Source organism: Podarcis erhardii (genome assembly GCF_964252035.2).
Source record: "Podarcis erhardii genome assembly, chromosome: 7".
Lineage (NCBI taxonomy): Eukaryota > Metazoa > Chordata > Lepidosauria > Squamata > Lacertidae > Podarcis > Podarcis erhardii.
The window spans coordinates 91,989,220-92,005,257 of record NC_138511.1 but is presented as its reverse complement, the minus strand read 5'-3'; the positions used below and the strand labels follow the sequence as shown (position 1 = coordinate 92,005,257).

The following is a 16,038-nucleotide window of genomic DNA, read 5'->3' as shown; positions in this document are numbered from 1 at the left end:
AGGGTTGTAAAGACAGTGGAGAGGATAATTGGGTGCACTCTTCCCACCTTGGATCAAATCTACGCTTCCAGGTGCCATAAGAAAGCTGCAGAGATAGCGCAGGATAGTGCGCACCCCGGAAATGATCTCTTTCAGCTTCTGCCTTCTGGAAGAAGGTCCAGGGTTATAAAGGCCAGGAACGGCCGCCTGAGAAACAGTTTCTATCCAAATGCAATTTTGGTTCTAAACGCAGTGGAAGGTAGTCTCTATGGGAGTATATTGTATTTAATTATGGGGTATCAGAGTTTTTAGGGGGCCAACCAGGCTGGGATAGCTGGGAAAGCAGGCTTGTCAGTTTTTGAATGTCTGATGTAGATTTTTCAATTTCATTGTTCTGCATGGGGCAATGACAATAAAGATTATTGTATCGTATCGTATCGTATTATATCATAACAGGAGAAGGGCCTCCTGGATCAGGCCGTTGGCCAATTTAGTCCAGCATCCTGTTCTCACAGCAGCAAACCTGCCACTTCCAGGAAACCTGAAAGCAGGATCCGTGCAGAAGAGAAACTCTCCCCTCCAGCAGTTTTCCACAACTGGGACTCAGAAACATTGCTGCCCCAACCGAGGAGGGCATGGCACAGCCATCATGGAAACAGCCTTTGGCAGCCCTCCCCCTCCATGAATTTGCCCCATCCTGTTTGAAAAGCCATCCCGGTTGTCAGCCATTTCTCCCTCATGTGGCAGGGAGTTCCACGGTTCAACTACTGAGTGAATAAGTGAATAGCGACGTTCTTTTCCCTGTCCTGAATCTTCCGACTCTCAGCTTTGTTTGACGCCCCCAAATTCTAGTGTTGCTGGTGTTACAAGAAAGCAAGGGTCTTTTTTATCGACCCCTGCATCCCTAGCCCATGCGTAATTTTATAAACTTCTTCTGCATCGGCTCTACCTCGCCTTTTCTCTAAACGAAAAGTCCCAGAGGCTGCAAACTTGATCCCTCGATTGTTTCGGTCGCCCTTTCCCCAAACCTACTATGCCCTTTTCTTGACGTGGGGCCACCAGAACTGAACACAGAAGAGCAGAACTGCACAATAGCCCCATAATATCTAGGGGTCGCAGATTGCCCACCTCCCTGGAGTTGCCAGGGGTGCAAAGAAGACGCCCCTGCCACCTTTGCAAGCAGAGAAAACTCCTGATGAACTAGAGGGCAGGATTGGGCATGGCGGTTCCTAAACAAGGAACCAGGAGCATGCCATTTTTACCACCTACTAACCTCTAGCATCTTAAAAAGCAGAGACATCACCTTGCCAACAAAGGTCCGTATAGTTCAAGCTCTGGTTTTCCCAGTAGTGATGTATGGAAGTGAGAGCTGGACCATCAAGAAGGCTGATCGCCAAAGAATGGATGCTTTTGAATTCTGGTGCTGGAGGAGACTCTTGAGAGTCCCATGGACTGCAAGAAGATCCAACCTCTCCATTCTGAAGGAAATCAGCCCTGAGTGCTCCCTGGAAGGACAGATCCTGAAGCTGGGGCTCCAAGACTTTGGCCACCTCATGAGAAGAGAAGACTCCCTGGAAAAGACCCTGATGCTGGTGAAGATGGAGGGCACAAGGAGAAGGGGACGACAGAGGACGAGATGGTGGGACAGTGTTTGCAAAGCTACAAGTATGAGGGAGGCAGTGGAAGACAGGAGGGCCTGGCGTGCTCTGGTCCAGGGGGTCACGAAGAGGACACCACTAAACAACAACAACCACCACCAACCTCTAACTTCTGCTTCTTCGCCACTGCGCTCTTTGCGGCGCCTTTGTCTTCCTTCTCGTTGGCCGAGGCAGCCGGCTGCGCAACATCCTTGCTCACTTGTGTGGCTCCCGTTTCCTTCCCCACGGCCTCTTCTTCTGCCTGCTTGGGAGCCTCTCTCTTCTTCACTCCCGACTGGGGCTGCGGGCGAAACAGGAAAATGGGCATCAGGAAAAAGGTGGGTGCGCCAACGAAAGGGTGGCATCTCATGAAAGAATCGGTCCACCCACAGCTCTTGGGAGCCACCATGCCTGCAAATTGTAAATGGTCCCAAGAAGGGGGAAATATCCCTTCCCTCTCTCTCACTCTTTTATATAAATAAATTTTTATTAGTTTTAACATAGCATTTTCAACAGTAATTAAACATGCTTTTACATCTTATTCAGTTTTTTTGACTTCCATCGGCCCTGTCTGAAAATTTTCCAATCTCATCTCTTAGTATATATTTCTTACTCTTCTTATTACATTTAAAACTCAGAACCAATCATCTCTATTCTTTATCCATTTTGTAACACTTCTTGTATTTCTCCTTACAAAACTTCTTGTACTCCTACTAGCCTAATGCTCTTCAAATACCCTTCTCTCTCTCTCTCTCTCTCTCTCTCACCCACTGAAAGAGGGGGTGGCAAACAAGAGAAGCTACATCTGGTACCCAGCAGTTAGCGATTTCAGAGAAAATCAGGCAGCAGGGCTGCAGCAAAGCCACCAACGATATCTGTTGTTATACCAGGGATGGAGGGAAACTTCTGAGTCTGGCCAGGGAAGGGAAGTTTAGGGAAGTTTTTAATGTTTAATCTTGTATTGTGTTTTTAATATTGGGTTGCAAGCCGTCCAGAGTGTCTGGGGAAACCCAGCCAGATGGGCGGGGTATAAATAATAATAATAATACAGTCATACCTCGGATTAAATGTGCTTCAGGTTGAACGCTTTTGGATTGCGCGCCACGGCGACCCGGAAGTAACAGAACGCGTTACTTCCAGGTTTTGCCGCTCGCGCATGCGCAGATGGTCAAAATGACGCCATGCGCATGTGCAGAAGTGGCGAATCGCGACCCACGCGCGCACAGAGGCGGGTTGTGTTTGCTTCTGGATGCGAACGGGGCTCCAGAACGGATCCCGTTCGTATCCAGAGGTACCACTGTAATATTATTATTATTATTATTATTATTATTATTATTATTATTATTATTATTTTAATGCTACCGTCCAACTCCCATTTGGGACTCTCCCTCAGGCCACACTCCCCCCCAGCTTTCTCCCCCCCCTGCCCCCCGCCTTGAGAGTTTGTTTTTCCTAGATGGACTGCACCCCTGGAATATACTGAGAGGAGAGGAGAGAGAGGAGTGTTTGAGTATCTATGGAAACTAGCCTACCCCACAATGGTAAAATTTGCACTGCCCACTTTCCTTCTGGCTTTGCTCGCCCCCCCCCCCCGTCATGCTGAATGGTACAGAAACACCCTGCCTATTTAGGGAAGAACCATCTGGCCTAGTGGGAAGATCCATCCCACCACTGAATTTCATTAAAGGCTGGCTTCAGGGGCCCCGGGAGCGCACTTAAGAGCAGCACTTGCAGCGCTGAGCGGAAGAAGAGCTTGCCGGATCTGCCCAATACAGGGCTGCTTGCTTCCAGAAATCTCATAAGGAGAGTAAGAGTCTTCCCCCGCTGTTGCTCCATTAATAATAATAATAATAATAATAATAAATTTTATTTATACCCCGCCCTCCCCAGCCAAGACCGGGCTCAGGGCAGCTAACACCAAATATAAAAACAATTGATTGAAATACAGCTTAAAAAACAAGATTAAAGTACAACATTAAAATGCAGCCTCATTTCAGTAGAAACTCAAATCAAAAACTTTTTTGGGATGAAAACGTCAAATCTTCACCAAGGCCAACTATCCAGACTGGTCCTACGTGGGCAAGAAAAAAGACAGGGAAGTCCCCAAATAGGAGTTCCATCACAGAAGGAGAAAGGGAAAAGGAAAGAGGGGGAGGGGATCAAGTTGATTCCAGGCCAAAGGCCAGGCGGAACAACTCTGTCTTCCAGGCCCTGCGGAAAGAAATCAGATCCCGCAGGACCCTGGTCTCAGGAGACAGAGCGTTCCACCAGGCCGGGGCCAGTGTTGAAAAGGCCCTGGCTCTGGTTGAGGCTAATCTGACTTCCTTAGGGCCCGGGACCTCCAGGGTGTTGCTATTTATGGACCTTAACGTCCTCCGTGGGGCATACCGGGAGAGGCGGTCCCGTAGGTACGAGAAAGAACATAAGGAGAGCCTGCAGGATCAGCCAGGGGCCCGTCTAGTCCAGCATCCTGTCTCCCTTGTGGCAGTGAGTTCCACAGTTTAATGGCCATCCAACCCAACCCCCTCCTTTAAAGCAAGCCTGCAGCCCCTCACTATGTCGTCGGGCAGCAATAACAAGGCCAGGGACTTCTGTCTAGAGTGAGACCACAGTCCCGTTCCCCAGCCCCCCAGTTCCCCGACTCTCCACTGACCAAACTGACCACGCCTTCCTCCTTGAAAGGCTGAAGCTTTTGGGGCTTCGGCAGCTCTGGGAAGTGCAGCTGAAAAAGAAAGGGAGACAGCCGGTTGTTAGCGCCCTGTTCTTTTCTCCCGACGAAAGGCCCCCCCCCCCCACGACCCCTCGCCAATTTGCAATTCCTAAGGGAAAACGCACCCCACATCTCCTAATTTGGGGATAAACCCTTGGCTGCAAAATTGGACCAGATTTCTACCTCTACTTGGTCCAAAGAAAAGCCTCTTTTCCCTCCATGCTCCTCAGGCTTCCTCCCCAAGTAAATAAGAATAATAATAAATTTTATTTATACCCCGCCCTCCCCAGCCAAGGCCGGGCTCAGGGCGGCTAACAACCAATAATAAAAACAAGTTGATTGGAATACAACTTAAAAAACAAGGTTAAATACAACAAAATCCTAATCCTAATCCTAATTTATTATTTATACCCCGCCCATCTGGCTGGGTTTCCCCAGACACTCTGGGCGGCTTCCAACAGAAGACTAAAATACAATAACCTATTAAACATTAAAAGCTTCCCTAAACAGGGCTTCCTTTGGATGTCTTCTAAAAGTTTGGTAGTTATTTTTCTCTTTGACATCTGATGGGAGGGCGTTCCACATTGCGGGCGCCACCACCGAGAAGGCCCTCTGCCTGGTTCCCTGTAACTTGGCTTCTCGCAGGGAGGGAACCGCCAGAAGGCCCTCGGAGCTGGACCTCAGTGTCCGGGCTGAATGATGGAGGTGGAGACATTAAATCATTAAAAGGAAGGAACCAAGGAGAAGCAAAGGGGTCACGATCTTCAGCCCGGAAACCGAAACGTTCGCCAGGTTGCGCTGTGCCAACTGGGCCACGACAACACACACTTTGCCCAAAAGCCGCTTCCCACGTCCGGTTTCCTTTCAAAATCTTTCCTCCTCCGCCGATCACCTTCACCCCGTTAGCGAAGGAGCAGGAACAGCGCTTCTCCGCAGGCCGCCCTGGGCTCCCCCCAAATCTTCCTTCCTTCTGCAGACACAAATCCTCTTTCCTGCTCCGCCCAAAGGCCAGCCCTCCCCAACGCAGCCGCCTTCCCCGTTAAACCGATCTCACTCCACCCAGTGACTCGCTGCCCGCCATTTTGCATTCCCCACCTCATTGAGCTGGCTGCACGGGACCAGGGTCGTGTACCAAATGTACTGGCCGCCTCCGGCCACGCTGGCCTCCGTTTCGTAATGGCTCAGGTACTGGTCCGCCTTGGTTTCCTGAGAGGGCAGAGGAGGAAACTGAGAAACGAGTTGTCGGAAAACTAAAAAATGGACGTGTGAAAAGAGTAAGATTTTTTTTTGGGGGGGGGGAATATACAATGAATTAAAAAGGATGATGGGGATAACTTTTACTAAAAAACCGGAGGCATTTCTATTAACTATTTTAGATAAAGAGATCCCAAAAACATCTAAGAGAGGTATTCATGTATGCAACCGCAGCGGCTCGTCTACTTGTGGCCAAGGGATGGAAAGATCACGAGGCTCCAAAAATAACAGATTGGCAAATCAAATTACAGGAATTGGTGGAGACGGCTCAACTGACTAGCAAACTCAGAGGAATCTCAAAGCAGAAATTTGCAGAAAAATGGGATGGTTATAGAAGATAGGTTCCAAAATACAATAATAGTTTTGGCTCCGTGCTAGCATTCGAGTGATAAAGGAACTAAAAGGAGGTGGACAACAATGAAGGATTTATTATGTTTTCAGAATGTATTGGAAAATTTATATAGAAAGGTTTATTGTTTTGTGTACATTCGATTGTAAGATAAAATATCTGCAAAGGGACTTGACAGGAAGTCAAAGTTGAAGAAAAGATTTTGGAAGATGAAAGGGGGGAAATATTTACTTTCATTATTATCATTTTGTGTGGGTGTCTGCACATATGTGTGTTTTTGTATGGAACGGGAGGAAATAAGATGGTAAATAACAAATAAACTAAATATTGATGTATGTAATTTTCATTTCTTAATTATTTCTAGTGGTAGTATGGTTGTATTGTTTTTAGTAACATAAAATCATTCAATAATTTTTTTTTTTTTAAAAAAACCCCAAAACTAAAAAATGGTGTTCCGGAGCATTGCCGCCTTCAACCATAGAGGCAAAGCACAGACGTCCTTGGCTAGCAGCCATCGATAGGCTTCTCCTTCACAAGTTCGTCAAATGCTCTTTTAAAGCCACCAAGGTTGGTGGCGCTCCTGTGGGAGGGAGTTCCGCAGTCTAACTCTGCACCGCCCACAGACATCCCAGAAGCCCCTGGGGTTCTCAGGGACTCTTCAACCCGCCCCAGTTCCACCCCAAAAGCAAAGAAGGGGCCGGTTGCTCACGTCTATGTAGACCTCGTCGTGGCAGTGGGAGCTGCGAAGGTACCAGGTGATGTTCAGGGACAAATCGGGGGAGACGCAGTTCTTTTCCACAACTGCAAAGGGAAATAAGCATTAGGCAAAGCCTCCAGGAGGGCAGCAAGCGTCTGGCGCTAACCAGGCGTGAAAATGAGCCCTGCTCTGCCTTACCTTTGGGGCTAATAATAATAATAATAATAATAATAATAATAATAATATTTATACCCCGCCCTCCCAGGCCAGAGCCAGGCTCAGGGCTGCTAACACCAATAAAATCACAGGGAAAACATAATACAGGGGGGGAAAAAAGAAAAAACACACAATTTAAAATACAGGTTAAAATGCAGTTTAAAATGCAGCCTCATCTTAAAAGTAGCGCATAGATCAAGACCATAAGGGGAGGGAAACATAAGGGTCAGACTGAGTCCAAACCAAAGGCCAGGCGGAAAAGCTCTGTCTTGCAGGTCCTGCAGAAAGATGTCAAGTACCGCAGGGCCCTAGTCTCTTGTGACAGAGCGTTCCACCAAGTCGGGGCCAGTACTGAAAAGGCCCTGGCCCTAGTTGAGACCAATCTAACCACCTTGCGACCTGGGACCTCCAAGGTGTTGTCATTTGTGGACCTTAAGGACCTAAGGCATTAATTTATTTATCTGTGAATGTATATCTTTGCACACACACGCGTTACTGCCAACGGAAGGAAAAAATAACGCGTTGTTGGACGGCATAAAGCCAACAATAAAAAAAACCACCATGAAACAAGTACTGTATATCACAAGTCAGTAAATCAAAGGGAGCTGAATCACTCCTTCGGAGAAAGCCTGGGTGAACAGCAGAGTTGGAAGGGACCCCCCAAAGGTCCTCTAGACCAACTCCCTGCAATGAAGGAATGACAGCTAGAGAATCCATGACAGATGGCCACCCAAGCTCTGCTTAACAACCTCCAACGAAGGAGGGTTCACCAGCTCCTTAGGGTGTCCGTTCCATGGCTGAACATCTCTTACAGCCACAAATTTCTTCCCCGTGTTTAGTCAGAACCTCCTTTCCTGTCCTGTGAATTCCCTTTCCATGGAGGCGCAGATTGCAGCTATAACAAAGGCGGCGTTTTTCCATCTCCGCCAAGCTAAGCAGTTGGCTCCTTACCTCTCTCGCCCTGACCTCGCCACTGTGATCCACGCGACGGTCACCTCCAGACTGGATTATTGTAACTCGCTCTACGTGGGGCTGCCCTTGAAGCTGACCCAGAAACTCCAGCGGGTGCAGAATGCCGCGGCGAGACTCCTTATGGGGTCTTCGCTGCAAGATCACATTCATCCGGTGCTATACCAGCTGCACTGGCTCCCGGTGGAGCACAGGGTCAGGTTGAAGGTGCTGGTTTTGAGCTTTAAAGCTCTATGCGGCCTAGGACCCTCATACCTACAGGACCGCCTCTCCTGGTATGTCCCACGGAGGACCTTACGGTCCTCAAACAAAAACATCTTTGAGGTCCCAGGGAGATTAGACTGGCCTCCACCAGAGCCAGGGCCTTTTCGGCCTTGGCCCCGATCTGGTGGAACGCTCTGTCCCAAGAGACCAGGGCCCTGCGGGACTTGACATCTTTCCGCAGGGCCTGCAAGACGGAGCTGTTCCGCCTGGCCTTTGGCCAAGGCACAGTCTGACCCCCTGTCTCCTTCTGTAATCCTCACAGAACTCTAGCCCAATGGTTGCCATTAATTTGATTCTGAATTGATTTTAGAATGAATTGATTTTAGAACAAAATAAAAAAATTCCTTCCAGTAGCACCTTAAAGACCAACTAAGTTAGTTCTAGGTATGAGCTTTCGTGTGCATGCACACTTCTTCAGATTTTAGAATGCATTTCAATTAATCAACTGGGATTTTATGTAAACTGTGTTACTTTTATTGTTGTTAGCTGCTCTGAGCCCGGCTTCGGCTGGGGAGGGCGGGATATAAATAATTTATTATTATTATTATTCATTGGTTCGGGTCCGACCCTCCAGAGCAGCAGAAGAGAAGCTTGCTCCATCTTCCAGGTGACAACCCAAGATGGCTGACAAATAACCTCTTGGCCGTCTCTTCTCCAGGCTATAAACAGACCCAGCTCCTTCAACCGTTCCTCATCAGGCTTGGTTTCCAGACCCTCGATCCTCTTGGCCGCCCCTCTCTGCACACCTTCCAGCTTGTCAATATCTTTCTGAAATTGTGGCACCCAGAACTGGACACAGGACTCCAGGCAGGGTCCTACCAAGCCAGAATAGAGCAGTACTATGACTTCCTTTGATCCAGACACTAGACTTCTGTTGATGCAGCCTAGAATAAAATTACCTTTTTTATAGCTGCATCACACTGTTAAGCTAAAACCCCTAGACCAGCGGTTCTCACCCTGTGGGTCCCCAGATGTTGTTGGACTACAACTCCCATCATCCCTGAGCTCTGGCCTTGCTAGCTAGGGGTGATGGGAGTTGTAGTCCAACAACATCTGGGGACCCACAGGTTGAGAAAGGCTGCCCTAGATCCTTTTGGCATGCATTGCTGTCAAGCCGGGTTCCCCTCCATCCTATATCTGAATTGGAGGCCTAAATGACAGTATTGTTGGTGAACCCCAGAGCCACCACAGTAAAGGCCCTGGTCTTAGTGGGAAATAAGACGAACCCTAGGAGCGTATCGTACTACTAAAGCATCTCTCCCGAGGATGGAAGTTTATCGACAGGAGTGGGACACAAGGTAAATCTTTGCACAGGTGAGATGTTTCCCTTTTATAACAGCACCGGAACTTACATTTGAGGATAATCTGGGTGTCCTTAAACATTGTTTTGGGTAAGATAAACAAGTTATTCGTTTTGTTCTGAAAAAGAAGAACAGCAAAAATGGATTGATTAGAGACACCCTCGATCGGGCTCGTCCCTCCCCAAAATAGTTTCAGGCCCCCACGCAAGGACGTCTCCTCTGGTTCAGACTTGCAATGAGAACAACCACTTAGCCTCAGCAGAGCGGCAACTTGCAAGTGGAAAATTTCAGCCTGCTCCTAGCGAGAAAGAGATGCTGAGCGGCGAGGAAACACGAGCAGCCTTGTGTTACAGGCTCTGCGTCCCCGTGGGTTAAATTTCCAAAGAATGCAAGCTCAGAAGGCAAGAATGAAAGCCAGGGCGAAGTCACATGCCGGACAGGAAGCCACTGGGCAGTTTGAGGTCTGAGGTCATTACCCTCAGTCTCCCCATCTGCATTATGGGGATAATACAGATGGCAGAGGACTGAAATGAGAACAGTGCAACACCCAAAGTGCGCCATATAATGTTCAAGAAGCATTGCAGCAGGGTGAGAGGTGGGCGGGAGGCAGATTGTGGGACCAGCAGGTGAGGCAACATATATCACCCCCCCCCCAACTGCTGCAAATCCTAAACCACAACCTGAGGACCATCCATCCCACACACAGAAAGAGTTGCCTGATGTTTAGCTGTAAACATTAGGGCCCTCTCCTGGTCTGCCCCACAGAGGACCTTAAGGTCCATGAATAACGATAGTTTAGAGGTCCCGGGCCCTAAGGAAGTCAGATTATCCTCCACCAGGGCCAGGGCCTTCTCAGTTATGGCTCCGACCTGGTGGAATGCTCTGTCCCATGAGACCAGGGCCCTGCAGGATTTAACCTCCTTCCATCGGGCCTGTAAGACAGAGCTATTCTGCCTGGCCTTTAATATGAATTCAGCCTGATCTTTTATTTCCCTTCTCTTCCCTTCCCCTTTTATGAAGATCACCGGTTCTGAGACCCCACAGCTAATTCTCCCCTGGGCTCCTCACTGGCCCAAGTAGGACCAATTCAGCCAGCTAGCCCTGGGGATTATCTAATTGATTTTTGATTTGTATTGTTATTCATGTTTTTATACTGTATTTTATGCTGCTTTTATAATTAAGTGTTTTAAATTTGTTGTTAGCCGCCCTGAGCCCGGTTTTTGAACCGGGAAGGGTGGGGTATAAATAAAAATTAATTATTACTATTTATCCTTAATGCCCCTCTCTGTTGCCTCAGCCCCACACATTTCCCCTCTTAGCTAAGGGTAGGAAACTGCTTTATACGGAGTCAGATTATATGTCCATCAAAGTTCCAGCTGATCTGGACCACAACTCCCATCATCCCTGCCCATTTGTCCATGCCGGCAGGGGCTGATGGGAGTCGGAGTCCCAAACTGGGGAGGCCACAAAGCTGGGGGGGGGGGACTGATCTGGCACAATAATACTCTGGCAGAGACAGAAGTATTTCCTAACCCAGAGATGCTCAGGGCAGAAACTCGGGTTGTTTTCTGTGTTCAAAGCTTGCGCCCCGAGACTAAACTCTGGGCTTATTTTGGGACATCCAGCGTCTGCCAGCCGTTATTTCCCCTAGCAAAGAAGGAGGGTTGGAAGCAAAAGCCAGAAACTTGGAGCAGCTGCCAAATGGCTGCCCTCCCTAGTTGCCGACACAACTAGCGGTCGACCCATTGCAAATTCCTCTGCATGGACTGGAACTCCAACAGGTGAACTAGGCTTTACTCGCGAGGCAGGCGGAAAGCACCTGATCTGCCTTCGCTCTCCGCAAGTCAGGGAAACGCAGTCATTCAACTGCCCTGAATTAACCTGCTGCCCTCCAGATGTTTTGGGCAGATGTTTGTCTGAAGTCTGAAACATCTGGGTGGGGTCCAGCCTGGAGAAGGGTAGTTTAGCCCAGGCATGGGCAAACTCGGCCCTCCAGCTGTTTTGGGACTACAACTCCCACCATCCCTAGCTAGCAGACCAGTGGTCAGGGATGATGGGAGTTGTAGTCCCAAAACATCTGGAGGGCCGAAGGTTGGGGATGCCTGGTCCACACCATACATTCCTGTCTAGGGAAGCTTTTAATGTTTAACAGGTTATTGTATTTTAGTGTTTTGTTGGAAGTCGCCCAGAGTGGCTGGGGAAACCCAGCTAGATGGGCGGGGTATAAATAATAAATTATTATTATTATTATTATTATTATTATTATTATTATTATTATTATTATTATTATCATCATCATCATCATCATCATTATTATTTAAAGCTCCATGGTGCTGCTTTAAACATTCATGGCGGACTCCCCCCAGGAATCCTGGGAACTGTAGTTTTCTCAACTTTGTTAGCCCAAAGGTTTAGACCAACATGGGCGGAATTCACCTGCTACCCAAATCAGCAATGCAACCTGTTTGCCGAGGTAAACGAATATTAACTCGGGGGCAAACATTCCACTGGGCTTTTTTGTCCCCGAGAACAAAAAAGAAGCCTGCAGTCTCAAAGGGCAGCCTTTATCTTGCACCTGGGAAATGCAGTTACAGAAAAACACCTGGCCCAGGACACAGGACTGTGGGCGAGGTTTATGACCCTGAAGAACCGGGGAAAGTAGGGCACAGGAAGAGCATGCATGCGCCCTTCGCCGCCTGCAGCGCCACCGAAAAAAGAAATTGAGGGTGGTGGTTTTTGGGGGTGGGTTGTGTGCTCAGGAAATGAAGAAATAGGTCTCCCCACTTTCTCACATTCAGAGGTAATATCAGAACTTGTGGTGAGAACCTGAAAGCATTTCCCGCTAGATGCCGCCTCCGCCTGTTAATAATCACTCAGTGTGATTGATTTCTCAAGCGCTCCTTCCATCCTGCCCACCGCCAGCAGCTTTCAGTTAGGGGCGGCTTGTAAATAGAGGCAGACTTCCTTGTTCATAGATCATGGGGGCTGGATCCGGCCCAGTCGCCTTCTCAATCCGGCCCGCGGACAGTCCGGGAATCAGCGTGTTTTTACATGAGTAGAATGTGCCCTTTTATTTAAAATGAATCTCTGGGTTATTTGTGGGGCATAGGAATTCATTCATTACTTTTCCCCCAAAAATACAGTCATACCTCGGGTTACAGACCCTTGAGGTTGTGTTTTTTCGGGTTGTGCACCACGCCAAACCCAGAAGTACCGGAACGGGTTACTTCCAGGTTTCGGTGCTCGCACATGCACAAAACCGCTAAATTGCGCTTTGCGTATAAGCGCCAAATTGCAACCCACACCTGCACAGATCACGTTCGCAACCCCAGTATCCACTGTATAGCCCGGCCCCCCACAAGGTCCGAGGGACAGTGGACCAGCCCCCTGCTGAAAAAGTTTGCTGACCGCTGTCATAGATGGTATAATCTGCCCATTCCCATCCCTGAAACAACCCCAAAGACAGGAGACTTCTGATCTTTTTCTTGCTCAAGGAAGCTTACCCCCCCCCCCGCACCTTGCTACCCACCTTTAAATACCTCTGCCTTCTATGGAATGAGATCCGTTAAGACCCAAAGGAGAGGTGCAGACTTTTCTTACCTCCTCCCCTCTTCCAACCTGCCATGCCTAACTTTTCCCCAAACATGCACAACACCCCCCCGCAAAAAAAACCAACCAGTGTCCATAACAGGACTCAGAAATGGTTGACTCCGAGATCTGTTAGCACAGTGCACACAGAGGGAAAAGTCTTCACCTGCTCCATTGGGATGAATGGCAGGCCACTATCACCCATGTAAGTAGGCCTGGTGCCTTCAATGACATGGACCAGGCATAGGCAAACTCCGGCCCTCCAGGTGTTTGGGACTACAAGTCCCATCATCCCTGACCACTGGTCCTATTAGCTAGGGATGATGGGAGTTGTAGTCCCCAACATCTGGAGGGCCGGAGTTTGTCCATGCCTGACATGGACAAAGTGAGGAGGCTAAGAATCAACTTGGTTCCCTCCCCCTCTTTTTCCTTTTTTCCTTCTGTAATGGAAATCCTATTTGGGGACTTCCCTGGCTTTTTTCTGGCCCATGTAGGACCAGTCTGGATAGTTGGCCTTCATGATGATTTGACGTTTTCATCCCCAAAAAAGTTTCTGATTGAGTTTCCACTGAAACGAGGCTGCATTTTAATGTTTTGATGTTGTATTTTAATTTTGTTTTTTAAGCTGCATTTCAATCAATTGTTTTTATATTTGGTGTTAGCCGCCCAGAACCCTGTCTTGGCTGGGGAGGGCGAGGTACAAATAAAATTTATTATTATTATTATTAAGTGTCCTGCAGATGCCCCAATGGACAGGAGCAGGACAAGAAGGGAGGGGATCACAAGATCCCCAGCAGGGATCTGCTGCTCAATGTTGGTCAGGAGCAAGGCCAGCAGGGGCCATTATTCTTATTATTATCCCCACATACATTTGGGCCCCCTGGTCCAGACTCTGCTCTGCTCCTCTCCTCCTAATGGCCGCTGAGGATCAGGCCAGCTCTGGTTTGGCTTCTTGGTCACACCGCAGCGTGACAAGCGGATGCCGATGGGCTGCCTGTTTATTCTGAGGAATTTTAATTCAAACACACACATTGGAGTATAACTAAATTATTATTATTATTATTATTATTATTATTATTATTGGTGTGCCATTCATGACAACGCTGGCTATTTTCCTCTCCAAGGCCATTATGCTATATTACGATTTATTAAGTTTCTGAGCCAACTCTTCATCTGAGGAGTACAGGATGGTTTACCATATAAAAACACCAAAATAAGTACCGTAGGGTACCAACAAAAACAAGAACCCCATGTTATTATAGTAACCTTAATATCAACAAGCACTTTATTAATTATACTATATTATACCACTCTGTAGTAATTATAATATACTGACTACATGATTATTGACTATATTACACTGACTATATCATATTACTTATGCACTGAATTGTATTAATTGCATATTACATTAATTACACATTAACACCTATTAATTATACTATATTATGCCACATTGTATTAATTATAATATATTGACTACATGATTATTGACTATATTACAATGACTATATCACATTAAAGGTACCCCTGCCCGTACGGGCCAGTCTTGCCAGACTCTAGGGTTGTGCGCCCATCTCACTCAAGAGGCCAGGGGCCAGCGCTGTCCGCAGACACTTCCGGGTCACGTGGCCAGCGTGACAAAGCTGCATCTGGCAAGCCAGCGCAGCACACAGAAACGCTGTTTACCTTCCCGCTGGTAAGCGGTCCCTATTTATCTACTTGCACCCGGGGGTGCTTTCGAACTGCTAGGTGGGCAGGCACTGGGACCGAACGACGGGAGCGCACCCCACTGCGGGGATTCGAACTGCCGACCATGCGGAGGTTTTACCCACAGCGCCACCTGTGTCCCGTACTATATCATATTACTATATCATATTACTTACATATTTATTTGTATTGATTGCATATTAACCCTTATTAATTACACTATATTGACTATATCATATTGGCTATACCGTATTAAACTGCATTAATTGCCTATTCTATTAATGACACATTAACCCTCATTAATTATACTATATTATGCCACACTATGTATTAATTATGCTATATTGACTATACCGTATCAAACTGCATCAATTGCCTATTATACTAACATTAGCTCTTTTTAATTGTCCTCTATCATGCCACACTATACATTAATTACACTATATGGACTATATCATATTGGCTATACTGTATTAAACTGCATTAATTGCATAGTCTCTTAATGACACACTAACCCTTATTAAGTGTACTATATTATGCCACACTATGTATTAATTGCACTATACTGACTGTATCATATTGCTTACGTATTAAACTGCCTCAATTGCCTATTATACTCACATTAGCCCTTTTTAATTGTCCTCTCTCATGCCACACTATACATTAATTACCCTATATGGACTATATCATATTGGCTAGACCGTGTTCACCTGCATTAATTGCCTCTTCTGTTAATGACACATTAACCCTTGCTAATTACACTGTCTTATGCCCCGCTACGTATGAATGATGCTGCACTGACTATGCCGCCTCAAACGGCATCCACGGGCTCTTCTGCCCACATTAACCCTTTGCATGCCGGCTCCCTCCCTGCCCGTTAACCCCTTCGGCGCCTCTGGCTCACCCCGCGGGCCTGGAGGCTCCAGCGGCCGGGCTCGGAAGCGGCCCCCGCGGCGGGCCGGGGACCCAAGGCGGCCTCGCCCAGCAGAAGCAGCAGCAGCAGCGCCAGCGCCAGCCGGGGCGGAGGGAGCCCGGGCGGCCCCACGCCGCGCCCCACGCGCCCACCCGACGCCATCCTCCTCTTCCGGAACCGGGAGTCACGTGGCGGGGGGGCGGGGCCTCGGGGAAAGGGAGGGGCGGGGCGGGGAGGAGGAGGAGGGGCCAGGGAGCGGGAGGAAAGAGGCCGGCCGGGAAGGAACGAAGAAGGAGGCGGCGCCAGGGAGGGAGGGAGGGAGGGAGGAGGGAGGAGGGAGAGGGAGGGAGAGAGGGAGGGACAGACAGACAGCTAGATAGATAGATAGACAGACAGATAGACAGACAGATCTATAGATGATAGATAGATAGATAGATAGATAGATAGATAG

General features: G+C 48.0%; 1 protein-coding gene across 1 annotated transcript in view; it reads right to left on the bottom strand.

Annotated features, from left to right (window-relative positions):
* Positions 1–15,749, bottom strand: part of LOC309347750 (transmembrane protein 87A-like) — a gene marked incomplete at its 5' end in the record, with an annotated part of 35,777 nt that extends 20,028 nt beyond the window's left edge. Inside the window, 6 exons of the mRNA XM_081872521.1 lie at positions 1,741–1,917; positions 4,270–4,338; positions 5,422–5,532; positions 6,639–6,730; positions 9,428–9,494; positions 15,579–15,749. Coding sequence (XP_081728647.1) covers positions 1,741–1,917; positions 4,270–4,338; positions 5,422–5,532; positions 6,639–6,730; positions 9,428–9,494; positions 15,579–15,749 — 687 coding nt within the window. The remainder of the gene's footprint in view (positions 1–1,740; positions 1,918–4,269; positions 4,339–5,421; positions 5,533–6,638; positions 6,731–9,427; positions 9,495–15,578) is intronic.
* Between the last annotated feature and the right edge of the window lie 289 nt (positions 15,750–16,038).